Here is a 20,731-nt window from a genome sequence, read left to right as displayed (position 1 = left end):
AAATCTCATCCTTATGAATATGGACCCTCACATCTTCTCATTCCAACCAAAGTAGTGATATGGTGTGGTTTATTAATGATGTCACCTCACCTGCTCCTTTATTCATTAAGAAACATTTCAATTTTCGTTTCAACGTTAAGACAGTTTCCATAATGGAAAACATTTTAAAAAACACTTGCTAAAATAAAAGAGTTTGTTCTAAAGGACAGCTCTACACTGAGAGGGGAGCTGGGTGTGGTAATTAATTTCCAGTTTGTGATTTTATGTGATGATCTCTATCTTTGCTAAATACATTATTTATGAACACAATGTTTGAAAAGAAAAAAAAGTGATCACTAGAAAGGGTGAAATAGGTTGAGAAACAGGAATACGGAAGAAGTGTGGCAAAGAGAGTTGTAGATAAAACATATCAACCTGAAATAAAATTTCACTACTTCTTTTCACTAAACTGAATTTTTTTTCCAAAGAAAGTCAAATTAAAAAGCAAAATACTGCTGTCACTGCAATAGAATGGGAGCTAGGACAAGGGCTTTAAGATGGAACAAAACATTTAAGTTTCTTTACTACAACCAGAGATTAAGGGAAGTTTGCAGGTGAGGCTAGGGAAGGCGTTCAGGTACCATTAACACGTCAGATTCGGAGATGTGGCTGTGAGCCTTCCTCTGGAAAAAATAGAACAGGGAAAGCGCACGGGTTCCAGAGGTGGACAGCGTGTTAAGGGGAGTCAGTGTAGGTATTACAGTTTGGGAGTGGATCACAAACGAAGAGAGAGGCAGAGAGGAACCAGAACCACTGTCAGTAAAACAAATGAAGAACCGAAGTACTTCAGGTGCAAGAAATCAAGCAAAAGGTGGACTTTTAAACACAAAACAGGGGGAAATGGGTTTAGAAAAGAAATAAGCATAATGTAAGAAACCAAGAGATTGGTCCCTGTCCCAATACCCAACCAGGGTCCTTTCCCTGCGTATCTGAGGACCCACTGTATGGGAAGGGATGCGTGCCTGTGTTTCCTTGCTCGCTTCTGGAGCTCTCTGGCTTTGCCTGATCTCACTGTACTGCTGAAAGATCACACGTAACAGATATCTCTTTCTCCAGAATGAACATTTCCCTTTTCCCTTTTGAAATCAGATCTCGACCCCTTTTCTCCCGAGGAGCGTCCGGAAGTGAAAGTGAAGGAGGGGAAGGGCATGGTGCTTCTCTGTGATCCTCCCTACCACTTCCCAGGTAAATGGGCTTCTCAGACAAGTGGGGCACGCAGCGGGCACACCCGCGTGTTCTAGTAACGACAGGACACTGATGATTACGTAATTCATCTAGCAATCACGGCCCATCATTAATTTAATGTGACTCGTTATTTGCTTCTGTTGTGTGAGCTTTCCCTGAGAAGAAAAGCAACTGCTCACCACTGATAAGGTGAACCAACGAGTTCATCTGGGGTTACTTACAAGAGCATGCGGGAGGAGTTATTTTTCATAAGCATAGGCAATTTAAGAACTGCTACACCACTGAAGAAAATGGCTCTCGTCCAGCAGGTACTAGCTTTCTATAATATAATGTCAGGGTGGAACTGAATTGAGCCCGTCTTCCAGAACACAATACCAACTTCAGATCATGCAGGTAAACACAGCAGAGTTCAGAGGGACAATGGCTAAGTCATGTGCAGAGGACAGCATTCATTCACAACAGTGTCAATTTGTGATTATCACTTACAAGTGGCTGTAGACACTTTTCTTTCTTGGCTCCTTGGTCACTTGGCCCTAATCCCAAGGGTTTCTGGTCATTTCAGTTTATAAACATAAGTATGTTGGATTGTGGCCTCGTTAAAGTTCGTTAAAGTTCCTGTCACGTAAGAGCAATTATGGTAGATTTGCAGAAATTATGTTAAACATTTGGAGATAGAATTGTACTAAGGAATGATGTATGACCAATCAATTTTTTTTAATTTACTATCTGCAATATACTGTGAATTATAACTAAGTACTAGAAAGGGATAAGGACGTGATAAATTATTAATGTCTGTACAGTCACTGATCTATGAGAATAATCATACGCTTCAGAAAAGAGACAAAATTAAAAATCATCTGTTAAAAATTCAACTTAGAATATATATCTCTTCTATTTGATACGGTTAAAATAAAGGTTAGCATACTATATATTCATAGTCTTGATCTGTTTTATTTATCCCCTCACAATAAAATAAATACGTTATGCCCTTTATATATTAAATGTGACATACCCATAGGATATGAGACAGAACATGCTGTTATAAGCAGTCTTATGTGGAATGCACGACTTCATGTGTATTCATAGATATGTACACATATAATTTCACACAAAATTATACACATATATTACATGTAAATGTTTACATATATGTAATTTTATATGCACATATGAAAATGATATTTGCAGCTCTAGTTGTTTTTAAAATACTGGTAATTTTCTCTGTACTGAAAGAGAGAGGATTAATTAATAAATATGGAAAGTGGCCAATATTTACAATGCTATAACAGCCTTTGATGACAGAATGGGCTTTTGCTGGGGGAACTGCTGAAAGGACAAGTATTTCCCACAAACAAGGCAATGGCTTCCCAGTGACCCCCTTTGCCTATTTAACACTGTGTGAGCTATTGATTAAGAAAACCTTATCCTCAATAGACACTGTGTAATCCCCAGGACACAGCCTTGGAGCAGATTGAGAAAGGCTGCCAGCCCTCAGAGACCTTCTGCTGGGACACACAGACAATAAATGAGAGCAGTACTTAAAAGATACACAATATTGGAGAAGAAAAGGAAGAGGCCAGGGTAGGGGATAATTTAGATCTTAGAAAGGGCCTTGCTAAGAAGCAAGTTATGGCTAAGACAGTAAAGAAGTGAAGGTGTGAACAGTATAAGCATTTGGGAGGCCATTGCAGGCAGGTGAGGCAACAAGAAAATAGGACCATGGGTGCAAAGCAAACCAGAGTAGCTGCAGCATAGGGGTTGAGGCTGGCAAGACAAAGTGGAATAGGAGTTCTAGGAGCTGTGCTGCAGAGGACTTTATCACGTGTGCTTAGCAACGATGAGCTTTTGCTTTCAGTGAGATTTACGCTTAGAGTGTTGAACAGAGGATCCCTAAGACATGAATGGTTACTGCTTTGGGAAGGGCTCACTCGTGGCAGTAGCTCTTAACCTGTGGATAAAGAGCCCCCCCGCCCCCCGGGAAGACTGAACAACCTTTTCACAGTATCAGTAGCATATCCGATATCCTGCATGTCAGATATTTACATTAAGATTCATAACAGTAGCAAAATTACAGTTATAAAGTTGCAGTGAAAATCATTTTATGGTTGTGGGTCACCACAATAGGAAAAACTGTATTAAAGAGTCACAGCATTAGGAAAGTTGAGAACCACTGGGCTAGAAAAAGGTAGAATTGAAATCAGGGATGAGTTAGGCAGCATTACAGTAGCAGATGCACCAGATACATGGTGTCTACAGAAGTCAAGGGTCATGAGAGGCATATGCTTCATAAAGCAAACATATTAAATTCTGAGTTTAATTCAAGGTACCTTTTAGTTAAGTTATAGACATAGTTTGAAGAAGGAAACAAAAGGAGTCTGGCTAACTTTACAAGGTGGACAGCAGCTTAAAACCATTCCACTAAGGGACGTTTACCTCTTCAACCTGAGAAAGATGCTTCCGTGGGAGAAGCCGTTAAATGCGCCTAAGAAATGCCATTATAAAGGAAAACCTGCAAAGCTCTCCATCTCTATCAGCATATGATTAGCTCCATGGTAGCTTTGACTACTCACCTTACATACGTCCCTCAATCAGTACATATCAGCTCTGTGCCATCCAGCTCCCATCATCCTTGATGCATGTAAGTGAATGCTCTGTGTTTGCCTCTTAGAACCTCAATGAATTGGGAATGCAAAGGCATTTGCTGCAGTGCTCTGGCTCTGTCTGAGTGTTAGTTATAGACCTACTTGTGCCTGTCAAGCTGTATTTCTGCAGTGATGATCTGAGGACGAGTGTTCACTGTGTCAACTAAATAATCTCTGCTTTAAAATGTACAGTTGATGTATTATCTTCCATGCTAACTTCCCTGTAGACCTTCTTAGGAGATTCACATTTAACAGTGGTATCTAAAGTGCTGAGATGGATAGATAAGCCCAGTAGATTATTATTAAAGTCAATAAAATACAACTAACTGTGATCAACATACTGGGCTTACTATTTAGTACATACTATTTAGTACATCTTATTACACCAAATGATTGTAATTCTCTCCCTTCCCTCTCCCCCACTCTCTCACACATGGGTGTGCACACAGCGGAATTATCCAAAAGGCAATAAGGCAACATCTCATATGTCATAGTTCAGTTTTTCTGAATTGGGAGTTCTGTTGCTCTTCTTGAAGAAAAAAATTGACCCAAACTAGGCTCTTTTTTTTTTTAAGAGTAATCAAAGGGTCCACTTCAGTACTGATATGTCTTCAGCTTGATACTAATGTTTAACATGCAGCTGATTATACAGTGCCTAGCACAGAGACAATATTCAATAAATAGCTGAGGAATGGAAAAAATAAAGAAGAAAAATTAAAAGTAATTTAAAGTAATTCTTTAAATGTATTGCATATAAGGTCTGTGTTTCATAAAGAGATAAATTGGTTAGGTTTCATTTTAATATGTTGCAACAAATAATTTCTTGTTGTACAAGTGACCTTTGATCACCAACATTCCTGTCAATGAGAGCATATTCTCTTGCTTTTTATTCAAGTATTTTTTCCTCAGGATAACCACACAATTTGATTTATTACTACTCAAAAACTCCCAGATATGTTTTTTGTTTAGACAGAAGGGAAAATAAAAGCTCCCTCCCCATTCGAAGGGTGAAGGGTGGGTATTATTTACAAGATGATTAATAATAGGCACGTGTATGGATTTAAAATTAAATAAGCAAGCAGGCGAGTTGGATTATGATCACGAGTTCATCTCAACAGACTAGATATGTGATTAGCACAGGAACGGGCAAGAACATGAGAGCCAGGTAAGAAGTATGCACGAGGTCAGAGTGGGTAGTTGTGACTTTCTCTCTAAGCATGCTTAATGCCATTTACCACATCAAAGCAGTGACAAGAAGCCAAGGAGATGAGACTGGTAATATAAATTGTGTTCTGTCACGGCTAATTTTCCCCACAATATGAAAACATAAGAAGTTTTCAAATTACTGCTCTTGGGCTCATTCGTGTTTTTCAATGTTCTTCTAGAAGAAAGCTACCTACATAATTTCACGTAGCGTGCTAAGTGATGTGGCTCAAAGTAACGTAATGAAATGCTAAACACACTACAACTGTCTGTATAAAGCTTGCTCTTTGTATGTATGGTCCCGGGGCAATGCAAAGGCCTCTGCATTTACCAGTAAGCAACATTCCTTAAACAGGTGCTGGCATTTAACACTTGCTGAAAAATTAATCCATGACAACCTATTACTTAGTCTACAGTGCCAGGAGAAAAAACACAGTCTTTTATATTTAAGGGTGATTGATTTTATCTTCTGCAAATGGCCAGGAAACACGTAAAAAAAGAAGATTGCATGGTTGAGAGAAATGAGATTGGGCATAGTTTCTAATCTCCAAAACGGCCTAGTCCTGAAGTCTGAGAGACAGCTGCAGTTACTAAGCTAGGTGAATGCACCCAGCAGTAGGCCAAGGCTACTGATCAGTTTAGAGTAATTGCGCCATGGGTCTCACGAGAGCCAAGACTGCATCTGTCTAATTTAGTGGAACATGGGAGATACTCTGTACAAAGCAAAGCAACCAGAGGATGTGCATGTAATGACTTAGACAGTGTTCTATGGTCCAAAACTTGCGTTTATACAAATATCAGCGTAATGACTTAGAAGGCTACGTTTTCTTAAACGTTCAAATATCACAATTTGTTATTCTTTACCCGTTTATCCATTTTTGTAACTAAGTGTTAAAAAAATCATTGAAAAAATATTGATTGTCACTTTTTTGAGAGTAGAAAAAAATCACTTACAAATAAGTAAGAGTGGACATCTTCATCACTCTACCATAAACATCATTTCCTTCTGAAGATGACACCATTTACCAAATCCCAAGATGACATAATTTCCGCAATTTCAGTAACCACTTAAAGACTTCACCCAAATTTGTCTATTTTATAACTGTATACTATACAAACTACATAGCTATAAAAACTTTAACCCGAAGTAAAAATACAGATTCAAATAATTCTGTCAAAGCCAGCCTAAAGTAGCTGATTAAAATAAGTCCACCATGCACGGATAGAAATATCTAGAAAGTTGCCTGTTAACCGTCGCACAGAGCGAGCATCTCATTATGTTTTCCTTTCCTTTTGAATATATTTATCTACAGCACCCCAAATGTTCCACAAATTCTGCTGTCTGCGAAATACAAAAACAAACTATCACAGCCATCCTGACTGGCATTTTTAAAACAAATTTATTCATTTATTCATTTTACATCCCAAACAAAACCCTCTCCCTCCTCTCCTCCTGGTGTTACCCTCCCATCCTCTTTCTCCTCCCCCCCCCCCCAACTTCTCCTCAGAAAAGGAGAGTCCCTCCACCCCTAAAAACCGATCCTGGTCCATCAAGCCATCTCAGTACTGAGTACATACTCCTTAGCTGAGGCCAGGGAAATCAGCCTAGCTATGGGAACATGATCCAAAAGCAGGCAACCCAGCCCTTTTGACTAGCTTTTTTGATGTTGCAGAATGCTAGGGAAAGTACGTAGCTGATCTAAATGCAACACTGGAGTTTTCTCTGTATGTCTATAGGACTCTGTAGAGTGCGGGATTTGTATCATGTTTCCTTGTCAGTAGTCTGTACTCTCTTCAGTTACCCAAGCAAACTAATAATTTATTTTGATGCATTCATCCTTCAAAACAACCGGATGGGGGAGCTGGAGAGATGGCTTAGTGGTTAAGAGCACTGGCTGCTCTTCCAGGGGTCCTGAGTTCAATTCCCAGCAATCACATGATGGCTCACAACCATCTAAATGAGATCTGATATTCTTTTCTGGCATGCAGGTTTACATGCAGATAGAACATTCATATTAATTAATTAAATTCATATTAATGAATTCATTGTTTTAAATTAATTAAAAAAACTAGATGGTATAAAACATTTACTGTCCACCATAGGTAAAATTTTACTAAAGATGATTTAGAAAGATTTTCATCTATAAATATATATTGGCTATACTGTTTATTCTTGACTATTTGTTAAATGACTACTGGAGAAATATCCACTAAAACAAATAGAGAAAAATCAAAGCCAATTAGCAAATTAGGAAGAAAGTTTCTCCCCCCTTTGCCTGATATATTTATTAGATTGATTAGGACAGGAGCCTACCACAGAGAGCCTCTGAAAGACTCTACCCAGCAAGGTATCAAAAGAGAGGCTGAGACTCATAGCCAAACTTAGGGGGAGAGTACAGGGAATTTTATGAAAGAAGGGGGAGATAGAAAGACCTGGAGGGGACAGGAGCTCCACAAGGAGAGCAACAGAACCAAAACATCTAGGCACAGGGTTCTTTTCTGAGACTGATACTTTAAACAAGTGAATAAACTGTAATCGATAAAAAAATAAAATAATTAAAAAATAAAATTAATTGCACATAATATATTTTTATAATGTCCTTTCTTCTTTCCCAGCTCTACCCAGATTCTCTCCACCTCCTAGCCATTCAGCTTCATGATCTCTCTGTCTCTGTCTCTCCCTCATAACAAACAAACAAAACAAAACAAGAAATTACCCCTCAGAAAAAGACAAAAAGTACAAAAACAAATTAAAAGGTCTGCACGCACACGCACATGCATGCACACACACTCACACGTGTATACATACACACACGAGGAGGGGGAGAGAGAGAGAGAGAGAGGAGAACATGTCCATTTTGAGTGTGTCAACTACTCCTGGGCATGGGGTCTATCCTATTGGATGGCTCATGTTCCAAGTAGCTTTAACGCCCGCTAGAGAAAAAAAAATCCATTTGTAGCAAGTGTCAATTCCAAGTACCTTCCTGGTTAGGGCTCCAACTTTGTCTCCAGTTCTTCTTCTCACTTCTTGGAACCTCTCCTGGTCTGAACCTATCTGTGCAGGTTCTGTGCATCCATCTTAGTTCCTGTGAGTTCATGAGTGTATTAGCCCTGGTCTGTCTAGAAGATGGTGTTTCTCTGGAGACATCCACTGCCTCTGTCTCTTACAACCTTTCTGCCTCCTCATCCCCATAGGTTCCTGAGCCGTGAGGGGAGGGGTTTGATAAAGATATCCCTTGCAGGGCTTGTGCTCCAAAGTCCCTGACTATCTGCACAATTGTCCATTATGGGACTTGGTATCAGTTATTATCTGCTGCAAGAAAAAACTCCTCTGACAAGTGTCGAGTGATGGATTGATCTAGGTGTGCAGCAGAAAATCCTTAGGAATAATTTGTTGCTATGTTCCTTTAGCACGATATTAGTGGTATGTTGTCTTAGTTAGGATTTCTGTTCCTGGGATGAAGCACTGGGACCAAAAAGCACAGTTGCCTGCTCCTTGATGACTTCTCCCTGGTGGGGTGACCTAGCCAGCCCACAGAGGAAGAGGATCCAAGCAGCCCTGATGGGACCTCATAGTCTAGTGTCAGACAGTAGGGAAGGAGAACTTTCCCTATCAGTGGACTAGGGGAGAGGAATAGGGGAGGAACAGAGAGGGAGGATGGGACCAGGAGGAGATGGCAGCAGGGGGCTGCAGCTAGGATACAAAGTGAATAAATGATAAAAAAAATAATCATATATATATATATATATATATATATATCCTTTTTAAAAAATTCAAGTTGGAGAGAAAAGTGTTTATTTGGCATTGAAGTAAGTCAGGACAGGAACTCAAACGGCAGGATCTTTGTGAGGCTGAGGAGGAATGCTTCTTATTGCTTTGCTTCCCATGGCTTTCTTACTCTGCTTTCCTATAGAACCCAGGACCGCATGCTCAGAGATGGCCCCACCACAACGGAATGTGCTCTTCCCCATCAATCACTAACTACTAACATGCCCATAGGTTTGCCTGTAGTGTGATCTTATGAGAGCATTTTTTCAATTGAGGCTCCCTCATTTCCGATGACCTTAGCTTATGCCAAGTTGACATAAAACTAGCCAAAACATATGTTTCCCCCTAGGTGCATGGACATAGCTACTCTCAGGTTTCTGGCCATTTTACCAGTGTTAAGTAGGGGTTTTATATCACAGAGTAGACCTCAAATCTAATTTAAAAAATGGTTGGCTACTTCCATAACATTTGCGCCAATATATCTTTTAGACAGGACTCTGGAGGTTGCAGGGTTTGTACCTAAGTGAGGTGGTGATTACTTCTCTTCTCCAGTAGCTTGTAAAGTGCCTTCCAGTACCATGAAAGCTAGTAGGGAGTAGAGATGAAGCTTCTCATTGGGCATAAGCTTGATTTCCTCACATTCCATGACATAAGTTGTGTCTTCAGCAGTAGGTCATTACTATCAAATCGTGGAGGGTAGCAAATAGCCTTGTCAACAGCCTATTGTGTTTGTGAGGTTCTCTGAGGCCCCTTTGGTAAGTGATTCAGCGAAATGTAATCCATTGCTGGTAATGAAGGTTTTACTTAGTGGTTCAGGATGTCTAGATGGGGCATTGTCTCCTCCATTATGAGTCCTTTAAATATCTTTCATAGTTGTGCATAAATTAGGAAGCTTCTGGAGTAGTGGGTTTCCAAAAGACCTTTACTGTTAGTTTTCCTTCCCTGCATTCCCTCCTTTACCCTACATTCTTATTCCCCATTCTATTAAATCCCCCTAGTTTCTCCTTTGTCTCTTTATAATATACAGTTTATTTCTCTTTCCTAGGAGTATCCCCTCCTGCCCCTTGACCCCTTTCAACTACATCATCTCTATGGTTATTCAGACTAAAACAAACATATCTAATGCTTAAAAGCCAACATCCGTAAAATATGCAGTATTTGGTTTTTGAGGGTGTTGCTTACTTCACTCAGGATGATTACTTCTAGCTCCATTCATTTACTAGCAAATTTCATAATTTTATTTTCTTAAGAGCTGGATAATATTCTATTATGTAAGTTACCTTTTCATTTCCTATTTATCAGTTGATGGACATCTAGGTTCTTTCTAATTTATGGTTATTATAAACTAAGAGCAATGAACATGGATAAGTGTATCTATAGTATGAGGTAGAGTCCTGTTGGTACATGCCAAAGAGTGGTATAGCTGCATCTTATGGTAGATTTGTTTTCAGATTTTTGAAGAAACTCCACACTGATTCACATAGTGATTGCACAGTCTTACACTTCCAATAGCAATGAACAAGTATTTTCCTTTCCCTAAATCATCCTATATATGCTGTCATTCTTTTTTAATTGATCTTGATAATTTTCACTAGGGTAAGACTTCCCAAAGGTCTTTTAACTTGCATATCTCTGATGCCCAAGAAAGTTGAACATTTTTTACTTCATTTTTTGAGAATTCTATGCTTAGTTCTATATTGCAGTTTTAAATGGATTATTTGTTTTCTGTTTTTGTTGCTTTTGTTGTTCCTTATATTTTTAAGATAGTAACCCTCTATCAGATGTATAATTGGCAAAATTTTTTCCCGGTCTGTAGGCTGCCACTTTGCTCAAATGGTTGTGTCCTTTGCTGTAGAGAGAATTTTATGCTTCATAATGTCTTACTTATTCATTATTGATCTAAATGTCTGTGCTATGTGTTCTGTTCAGAAATTCTTTTAAGCATCTGGAGTTGAATTTTGTGCAAGGTGACAGATACGGATCTATTTTCATTGTTCTATATGCAGCCATCCTGTTTGGCTAGTACTAATTATTAAGTATATTGTCTTTTTCTAGTGTGTATTTTTGGTTTCTTTGTAAAAATCTATAAGTCTAGAAGTGTGTGGAATTATTTATGGCTCTTAAATCCAATTCAGTTGATCAGTGTATGTGTTTTTATGCCAATAGCATTCTGGTTTTGTTACTGTAATTCTGGAGTACAATTTGAAATCTGAGATGATGATCCCTCCCTCAGCATTTCTGTTATTACCCAGTATTATTTTTGCACTGGGATCTAGGCGAGCGTGTTTGAAGTAATTCTTGAACTAGAGGTCTGCTTTTGTCTTTGTTGGCTGGACCTTCTGTACTAGCTGGCGGTTGAACACTATTGGTCCAGTCAACGTGTGGAGGCCATGGAGTCTCTGATTTCCAGCCAAGAAGAGTGTGTAGACCCTGGTTGAGTATGGTTCTATGGTTCCTTGGGAAGAAACAAAAGAATGGAGATGGTCTCATAGAAATGGCTGCAAGTAAAAGTGGGAGGACCCTGAGTCCCACCAAAATCCCTAGTCTCACGGGGATCCAGGTGGGTGAGACAAGGGGCTGAGGCAGTTAGGTGGCAACAGGTCAAAGGGTAAGAGTGGAGAGACTGACTGGAGGATGTGAAGGAGCCTAAAGGTCACTTACCTGAATCCTAGTCAAGTATGGAAAACTGTCAGTCTGTGGTAGAGAACTGTCTTCAATGTCTACAGGCACACAGGAATGAAGTAAATTATTTTTAAACAATCATATTACATACTTCCTAATACTTAAGAAAAGAGCAGCATGTTTTTCTTCCACCAGTGTGGGTTTTATTAATATGACAATGTATATATGTATTTCATATATGTATAATAATATATAAAATATATAAAAATAGATATATAGGTATCATATATATATATATATATATATATATATATATATATAGCGAAAAGAAAAGGGACCAAGTCTATAAACTGAGTCACTTTGAATTTTTTCTGTATTCAAGTAGGAAAGTTAAACTGTGAGCTATGTAACTATCAGAACTGGATTCAGTCATCACAGTCATGAATACTGTGGGCATAATACTAAACCCAAGTTTCAGTTAATCCACCAATGACATGGAAGAAAGAATGTTGAGACTCTATAAAATACTAGAGATAGATGATTGATAGGCACAGAAAGATAGATTTAATTGTTTACTATGACAATTATATTCTTGAAATTATGGTAGCAATAAAAATGTGCTCTGTCTAAACTTCCAATATTTACTGATATATAACTTCTGTCAGACCATATGATGAAGTGTAATTAGGAAGCAGAATCTTCATTTGCAGAGAAGAGCTTAATATTTAGCTGGAAACGTTTTCTTCTAGATGATCTTAGCTACCGCTGGCTTCTGAATGAATTTCCTGTGTTTATCACAATGGATAAACGAAGATTTGTGTCTCAGACAAATGGCAATCTCTACATTGCAAACGTTGAGTCTTCTGATAGAGGCAATTACTCCTGCTTTGTGTCCAGTCCTTCTATCACCAAAAGTGTGTTCAGCAAATTTATACCCCTCATTCCAATACCTGAACGTAAGTATTTTATTTGTTATAATTTTTGCAATGTTATGTTTATAGTGTTATATAGTATTATTCACGATAATGGTCAGGCGTCTCCCTGGGCAGGACAATGTATAGTGTATGCTGGATAGAAGAATTAGCCGTAAGCTTTTGAAGTTTGGTTTTATTTAACAAAAATGATCCTGAGATGGGTGAGTTTATATCAGTTGCTTCTAGCTTAAGAAGTATATGGAAGGCAACTTAATTAGTTCAGGGTGCCTAAAGAATTGCAATGGAAATGTGTGGGATCTACTTTTTTGTTTCATGACCATTTGTACTTGATAGTTAATTTGAAATGAAACTAAATACTTAGATAAAAACAAAAAGGTGACACAATTAGAAAAAAAAATGATTATTTTAAGGAACTATTTACATGGTACAAATAAATATAAATAATTGCCACTTCTGCTTTAAGTAATTAGCATGCATTTCTGTGGGTCTTACTCTGCCTCCATTTTTAATCTTTTAAATGTTTCCTATAAATCTGAACCCACACACTGTTCGAGGTACACTTTGTCACATCACCACATACCTGCTTCTCTCATCCCAGCTTAACCCCAGTTCTGCTACAATAATAGTGGTAGGTTCACTCCTCGGAAATGACCTGTTTGCTCTCCGTTAATGTGGGAAGTGTCGCAATGCTACTGGCATTCCCTTTTCACTTCTCCCTGTGAGGAAACAGTCACACAAGAGCACACAGCAAATGCTGTTGACTTTCTGGCTCATTCTCCCATCTCATTCCTGGCCTCAGTTTCACAGGGTACGTGTGCCCTCTGGAAAGGGCTTTGATTACCTTTCCTACTCTGCCTCAGAAATGTACTTCCCCTCTGTCTTCTATACATTTTGTTACTTCCTGACTCAGTGATGGACAGGCTTCCATACAGCCCATCCCTTCAGTCTGTGAGCTCCAGCTCACATCCCATTTGAATCAGGTCTTCACGGTATCTATCGCGTATTCCCGTCCTTTTCTGTACAACCCCCTCCCCTCACTCTGAATGTTCTTTTCTATCCTGTGAAGGCCATCCGCAATAATAAGAGATTCTTTTCTATTCAATCAAAAGATAGTTTTCAGTCCCCAGTCTCTTAGGTACTTAATGCTTTTCATTTGCCTCTTGCAGATTTTCTTCTGTTTCTACAAGGCTCACTTTCCTCCTCTCTCAAGTCTTAAACAGCACCAAGTACCAGCTGCTCTTCTTGCTCCTATTTCTCTTCCAGTGGTTTCTAGGTATTCTCACTGAACTGCACATAAATGGATTTAAACTCACATCTCTAATTTTCTCCTGTGTTTAGGCTTTGGTTTTCCCCACATCCTAGACTTGCTCCACAAAATTCTCAAAGATGTTAACTGAACATCTTTAGGACATGACTGTTCCTACAAGCTTTCTTTTCTTCCTAGGATTCTTTAGCCCATTTGTCTATAACTGCTTTTTTTCTTCTAACAAATGACATTTGCATTTATCAATTTTTCCCTTCCTCTGATGTTCAGAATAGCTATCCCTGTGGCTTTTAATTATGTCAATATGTAAGCCACTGGGGAGTTCTGAGAAACCCATGAAATGCAGATTCTGATACCAGGAGTTTTAAAACTGCCATCAACGTATCACCTTAGGCCAAAGGTATGATCTATAATCTTATAAATCCCACTGGTGATTACTTATTCATTGACAAAATTGATCTTAAAACTTCTAATGCTGCATTCTTGGGGCTTGTGCATCATGAGTTCAGATAATCTTTAGGTCATATATTTTAATGTTTTAATGTCATTTGATTTCATACACGCCTTAGAGCTTTGTCATGAAATGACTCAGTTCAGTTTTCAATTTTGCCTAAGATTACCATATGCCCTCAGTAATTCTGAACTCCTTATTTGGTGACCACTTTCAGACAAACCCCTATCTTGGTGGTTAATAATGCATTAAGGCTTTTGGATCCTGTTTCTATCAGCACACGCTTTAGGACTGATATGAAGAACAATAGTGACAAGTAGTATGTGCAGCATTAGCCCTGTCAGAATAAATGGCCCTTCTCAGCCATCTCTCTTGCTCCGTTTCCTTAGGTTCTGAGGATAATTCTTTGTTCGGTATTTGGCTTTGCTTAATCCATCTCTTTCTTTCCCTTTTTTCTCTTTCATTTTTCATATTTCCTTTCATTTTTTTTCTTCAGGTGCCTCCTAGCAATGGTCAAAGTTATTTTATACATATTTGCAGCTCTTTAATGATACCTTGATATTCTGTAGCCAATTTAGTCAGTTAGTTACAGGTATCAGGATGTGTGATGAAATTCATACTTACACACATTGTGTATAAATGCATATTGGGAAACATTCTTATATATTAAAAAAAAAACCCTTCCATGTGATGCAGATCTAGCTTATAAAATTTCATGTTGTTAAAAAGAAAAAGGAAAAAATATTGTGAATAATAGATTATGGGAGTCTGTATCTTTTTTTTTTTAATATTAGGAACAACAAAGCCATATCCTGCTGATATTGTAGTGCAGTTCAAGGACATTTACACCTTGATGGGCCAAAATGTGACTTTAGAGTGTTTCGCTCTTGGAAAGTGAGTATGCTTATGCTTTTCATTGACATGCATAGAAACACAATAAGTTTTATGCCTTTTGGGGAAGTAAACAAGTTAAGTGCTCCTTCTTAAATCAGTGTGGTCCTTGAGCTTTTATATCTTCTGTCTCAAGCCCTGTTCCTGACATCCGCTGGCGGAAGGTGCTAGAACCCATGCCGAGCACTGCCGAGATAAGCACCTCAGGGGCCGTCCTCAAGATCTTCAACATCCAGCTAGAAGATGAAGGCCTCTATGAGTGTGAAGCCGAGAACATCAGAGGAAAGGACAAGCACCAGGCAAGAATTTATGTTCAAGGTAGATATTTTCTATGCACTCCACCAATGTATTATTCAAAGGCTTTTCCATACTTGAAGAACTATCATAGAATTATTAGTAGTTTAAAAAGATGTGATATAGATTATATTATTCCGATAGGTGAGATACATACCTTATGTTTAATTAAGTTACGGCTCTGAGTTCTGGTTAGTATGAACTTACACTTTTGATGCTCTGATTATAGTAATATGTTGATAATTTCCAAAGAGAAATGTTGCTCTTTCAATCCTCTATCATCCTTCCCTTTTCAGTATATTATTTATAGAAGAACCTGTGCATTAGGGCTTAAAGTTTGAGCCAGTGCTTTGCAAAGCCAAACATGCCTCAAAATTCCCTGAGGGCCTTAGATAAAATGCTGATTGTTGGGCCTCCCTTAGACATTTTGACTTAGAAGGGCACTGTGAGCTTAGCAATCTGCATTTCTTTACATTCCCCAGGTGCTCCTGTCACTGGAACTAGAGAAGCCCTGGTGTGAGGAATTAGCTTTTTATTTTTTTATTGTGACAATTTTGTTCTTTTTTTTAATTTTTTAAAATTCTTTATTAATTACACTTTATTCACTTTGTATCCTCCCTGTGGTTCCCTCCCTCTTCCCGTCCCAATCCCTCCCTTCCTCCACCCTCTGCATGCATGTCCCTCCTCAAGTCCACTGATAGGGGAGGACTTCTTTTCCTTCCTTCTGATCCTAGTCAATTAGGTCTCATCAGGAGTGGCTGCATTGTCTTCTTCTGTGGCCTGGTAATGCTGCTTCCCCATCAGGGGGAGGTAATTAAAAAGCAGGCCAATCAGTTCATGTCAGAGACAGTCCCTGTTCCTATCACAATGGAACCCACTTGGACACTGAACTGCCATGGGCTACATCTGTGCAGGGGTCTTAGGTTATCTCCATGAGCCTTGGTTGGAGTATCAGTCTCAAATTTATTCTACTACAAGTCTTTGACCCTCACCCATTGGAGCGAACATATATGGGAAGACAGAAATTCTTTGAGCCAACTCGTGGAATGTCAATCTTTTTTCTTAAGGTTTATCACCTGTTATTTGTGTCCGTCAGTGTTTTGCCAGCATGTGTACATGTATGTGCACCACATGTGTGCCTGTTGCTTGCAGAAGCTGGAAGAGAACATTCCATTCCCTGCAACTGTAGTTACTGATGGTTGTGAATGCCACATCACACTGACAATTTAACACAGTCTTCTACAAGACCAACAAGAACTCTTAGTCACTGAGCCATCTCTCCAGGCCCAGAATCTTGGAACTTCTTGAAGCTGAAGTCATCATTACAACTTTCTAGAATATGGAATGAACAACCAGATTTCAATAAGATCATTCTGATTTTTGTTTGTTTCCTTGCTTTTGTTTTTGGTTTTTGAGACATGGTCTCTCTTTATAGCCCTAGCTGTCCTGAAGCTCACTGTATAGACTGTATACACTGTATTAGGCTAGCCTCAAACTCATAGCAATCCCCTTCCTTATGCTGATTTGTTGTTGTCGTTGTTATTTGTTTGTTTGTTTTAACTCTGGCTAATGCTCTGCTTGACTACTAGCCTTTCCCAAACATAGATTTTGATGAAATCATCTGAACTCTAAAAGTTTGTTTCCATATCCAATTGTATTCTGTTTTTAATTCACCCCAATTTGTTCTCATGAGCACCTCTCTGCTGAAGCCACTCTTTGCATAATCACCCAGCGTGTCCAGTTGCTAAAGCTGATCAGTTCTCAGCTGCATCTGATCACGTCTGACAGCAGCAGCAACAGCAGCAGCAGCAGCAGCAGCAGCAGCAGCAGCAGCAGCAGCAGCAACAGCACTTGGCCTGCCTCTCTGCTGTGCTTCAGCTCCTTGATGCTACACTTCACCCCCACATACCACTCTCCTTTCCCCTACAGTGTCCTCCTAACTCATAGCATCCTGACACTGAGTGATCAGAGTCAGTAACCAGAGTTCTCTGTATCCCTGTATGATTCCATCTGTGAGCATAATTTTTAAAAAGCTACAGCCTTGGAGACTGAACGTAAATAATGCCTCTGAAGTACAGACTTGAATACCCAATGGCTCAATATAGTTAACATGACACATGTCAAGTTTGTGTGGGAATGGAGGGGGAAAATCTGTGGGAGTCTCAAATGTCTTGAATAATATTACCGCTTTTATGCTGGATCTAGTGCTTTTAGATAAGGTTCTTTGAATGCATTCAGGAAATTTCACTCCAGTTTCTCAGTAGTGTAAAATTCTGAACTGTCAAACATATAAGGCCTTAAAGGGATCAACGTGATGGAGAAGGTACTAGTACGAGGGCACTTAAAATAACTTCATTCCTCCCTTGATAGTAAGATATCTGAAGTTTTTGTAGCGCTAAGCAAACCATCTGCAGCGCTGTATAATGAAACCACACACAGAATTCACCAAAGTGATTCAATTACTCTTTCTTAACATTGCGTTCCGTGTGGTCATATCCATGGGTCACCCCAGGGGGGAGGGACAGGTAACAGAGTTGTCATTAAAGTATTGAAGAGATTCTGTATAAGGTAAAACCTTTCTTCAGCTAGCAAAACCAGCATTCAGTTTCGACAACTTCTCCCCATGAGGTACAAACAAATGGTTAGTGAAAACAAATTAGATTTTACACTGCGAAGTATCCATAAGACACACGTGCTTACCATTAAACATGTATTAGTGTAACATTGGTAGTCTGCATTGCTCAAAAGATTTCCTACGTACATTTTATATATACATATACAATATTTCTAATAATTGTATATACATATATATATATCACTATCCACAGAAAACTAATAAAACACAAGGCTTTATACATATATATATATATATATATCACTATCCACAGAAAACTAATAAAACACAAGGCTTCATTTTCAGTAAAAAGAAAGTGAAATGTGCCTTCCACTAAGAGTTCTCTGTCTCTTCCCTTCCTTATTATATACTATTTTACCTACATTTGTTTGTGCTGCTTAGAAAACTGAAATTCTTAACCAGACTAATTTTTTTTTTCACATGGAAACAGTTTTATTTTTCCTTTGAGGCAATTTTTAGCACTTTCTCATTTTCACAACTACCAAGTAGATGAAAATAAAAACTCAACCATGAGTTTCCCCAATGTCAGCTGCTGAAGTAGCTGCTGCATAGAAGCGTATTAATGTGTCCTGTTCATTTTTATACTTAAGGAGTAAGATGATACACGGTACACACAAAAGCTCCAGCTGCAGGCTATCCAGTGTCCTCTGGCCCTGGGAGCACATAAACTCATGAAGGCACACACATGCAGAAATAAAGTTAAATAAATCTAAAAACATAACTACTAAGTTACAGTCATCTTCCTCTACGATAGCATGCGACTTTTATTGGACATAGACCTGTGCAGGCAGACATACAACATCTGGTGTATTCTCTAGGATAAAGCTAACAAATGCAAAATTCATTCTCTTGAGACTGTCGTGGGTACTGAGGTGCTTACATTGTTCCTCCTTTGCAGCGTTTCCTGAATGGGTAGAGCATATCAATGACACTGAGGTGGACATAGGGAGTGACCTCTACTGGCCTTGCATAGCCACAGGGAAGCCCATTCCTACCATCAGGTGGCTGAAAAACGGATATGCGGTAAGTGCATTGAAGTGCCTTGCTGTCCCTGAATATGTGCTCAGGCAGTTGTAGGATGGCCAGTAGAATAAGGGTACATTGGCCCTGAAATAGAAAGACGTCCCTGAAAAACAGTATCTTCTTTCACTTTCAGCAGTTTTCTGTAATCTTATCTTTACCTCTCTCTTTTTTCCTTATTTTTCCTTTGTTCCACTTCCCACCTCCCCGTTTAACCATCTCCACTGACATTGTCCCCTCTTTGCCACTGTTTCCCTGAACCCCACAGAGACAGAGGTAAGAGAGACGCGCTAAGTCCTATCCTAGCCTTGGGACAAGTGACAACAGTGGGGTCCTTCTCTACCTTCTCACTATAATCTCCCAGCTGGTCCAAAGGGGAAAAGGTGGACTCTCGGCTCTGTAAGATGACTAGAACAAGAGCCACCGGGCATGGTAAGTGGGTTGGTCTTGTCCATGCCATGAAAACCCCAGTTTGTGCATCTTAGAAGAGAATGAGGGCGTGTGAGCACAACTTACCTAGGTAAAGCATTCACATAAAGCTGAACGAAGACTTTACACCCCTGTTCCTCAAAGCCCGGTGATTTGTTTTACTCTTCAGTATCACAAAGGGGAGCTGAGACTGTACGACGTGACTTTTGAAAATGCCGGGATGTACCAGTGCATAGCAGAGAATGCGTACGGAACCATTTATGCAAATGCGGAGCTCAAGATTCTGGGTCAGTATCCTTTCCAATTGCTGATAGATGTTTACCAAACAAACAACATATAAAAAGGTGAGAGAGTAGACATAGATCGAATTCAGTTTCACTATACTTTTATTAGGTGCACAGCACAGGTTGCTTATTTATGAATTGACAGTCATCAAAACTCAGACTAAAGGAACAATAAAATAGACCAATGGTTGTCAACATTATTAATGCTGCAACATTTTAATACACTTCCTGATGTTGTAGTGACCCGTAACCATAAGATTATTTTTATTTCTACTTCATAACTTAAATTTTGCTGCTGTTATGAATTGTAACATAAATACTTGGTACGTGACGCCTGTGAGGATTGTGACGCACTGACATAGACTCAGTGTTTGCTGTAAAAAGCAGTTTCCTCGGGGGCAGCAGCCATGGCTGCAGTACTGGGAGCTTGTTGCATGTGCGTAATTCTAGTCTCACTGTTAGCCCACCGAGCAGGCGTTATAGTAAGACCTTCAGGTGATCTTGATAGGCAGTTAAAGGTTAAGAATCATAGACGAAATGAAAAAGAGCCAACTACACATCAGCCTGAAGAAGACTCCCCGGAAGGGGCAGGATACAGATGACTGGAACACATTGTGTCTACTAATAGCTAAAGGTGATTGAGCAGTGGACTAATGGGGGAATTTGGAAGACGTAGGACATACCATAACTGGAGTTACCAGCTATAAGACTCTGTCATGACTTCATAATTACTATTCTGTGCTATGACTTGAAGATGAACTTCACCTATGTATTGCTCTTTAATTAGTTGTTTGGATCCATTGTTCTCCTAGCTCTCTTAGGTAGATCATGAAGTTCTGGGTTGGCTTCTCAAAGAGTATATGCACTCAGTTGGTGCTTAGTGAACAGAAGGTTAAGTGGGATTCCATTATCTATTGGAGGGTTTTCAGATTCAAATGTTAATCCTACCTGTGACACCATTACAAAATTATTCCAGTTGAATAGATCTCAATTCTCCTGTTACTAACTTGAAGCATATTTAGTGGAATGGCTGTGAGCATGTGTGAGAATTTGTATATAGTATTTGTT

At 39.1% G+C, this 20,731-nt stretch overlaps 1 protein-coding gene across 3 annotated transcripts in view; it reads left to right on the top strand.

Annotated features, from left to right (window-relative positions):
- The window catches only part of Cntn1 (contactin 1), a 311,867-nt gene that overhangs the window by 182,007 nt on the left and 109,129 nt on the right, over positions 1–20,731 (top strand). For all 3 annotated transcript variants that reach the window (XM_060388785.1, XM_060388786.1, XM_060388788.1), the window contains exons 6-11: positions 1,129–1,224; positions 12,210–12,416; positions 14,905–15,004; positions 15,138–15,319; positions 18,829–18,953; positions 19,549–19,666. In XM_060388785.1, the coding sequence (XP_060244768.1) occupies positions 1,129–1,224; positions 12,210–12,416; positions 14,905–15,004; positions 15,138–15,319; positions 18,829–18,953; positions 19,549–19,666 (828 nt within the window). The remainder of the gene's footprint in view (positions 1–1,128; positions 1,225–12,209; positions 12,417–14,904; positions 15,005–15,137; positions 15,320–18,828; positions 18,954–19,548; positions 19,667–20,731) is intronic.

This window comes from Meriones unguiculatus, chromosome 8 (assembly GCF_030254825.1).
Source record: "Meriones unguiculatus strain TT.TT164.6M chromosome 8, Bangor_MerUng_6.1, whole genome shotgun sequence".
In the NCBI taxonomy this organism is placed as follows: Eukaryota; Metazoa; Chordata; class Mammalia; order Rodentia; family Muridae; genus Meriones; species Meriones unguiculatus.
This window is presented reverse-complemented; position numbering and strand designations above follow the sequence as displayed.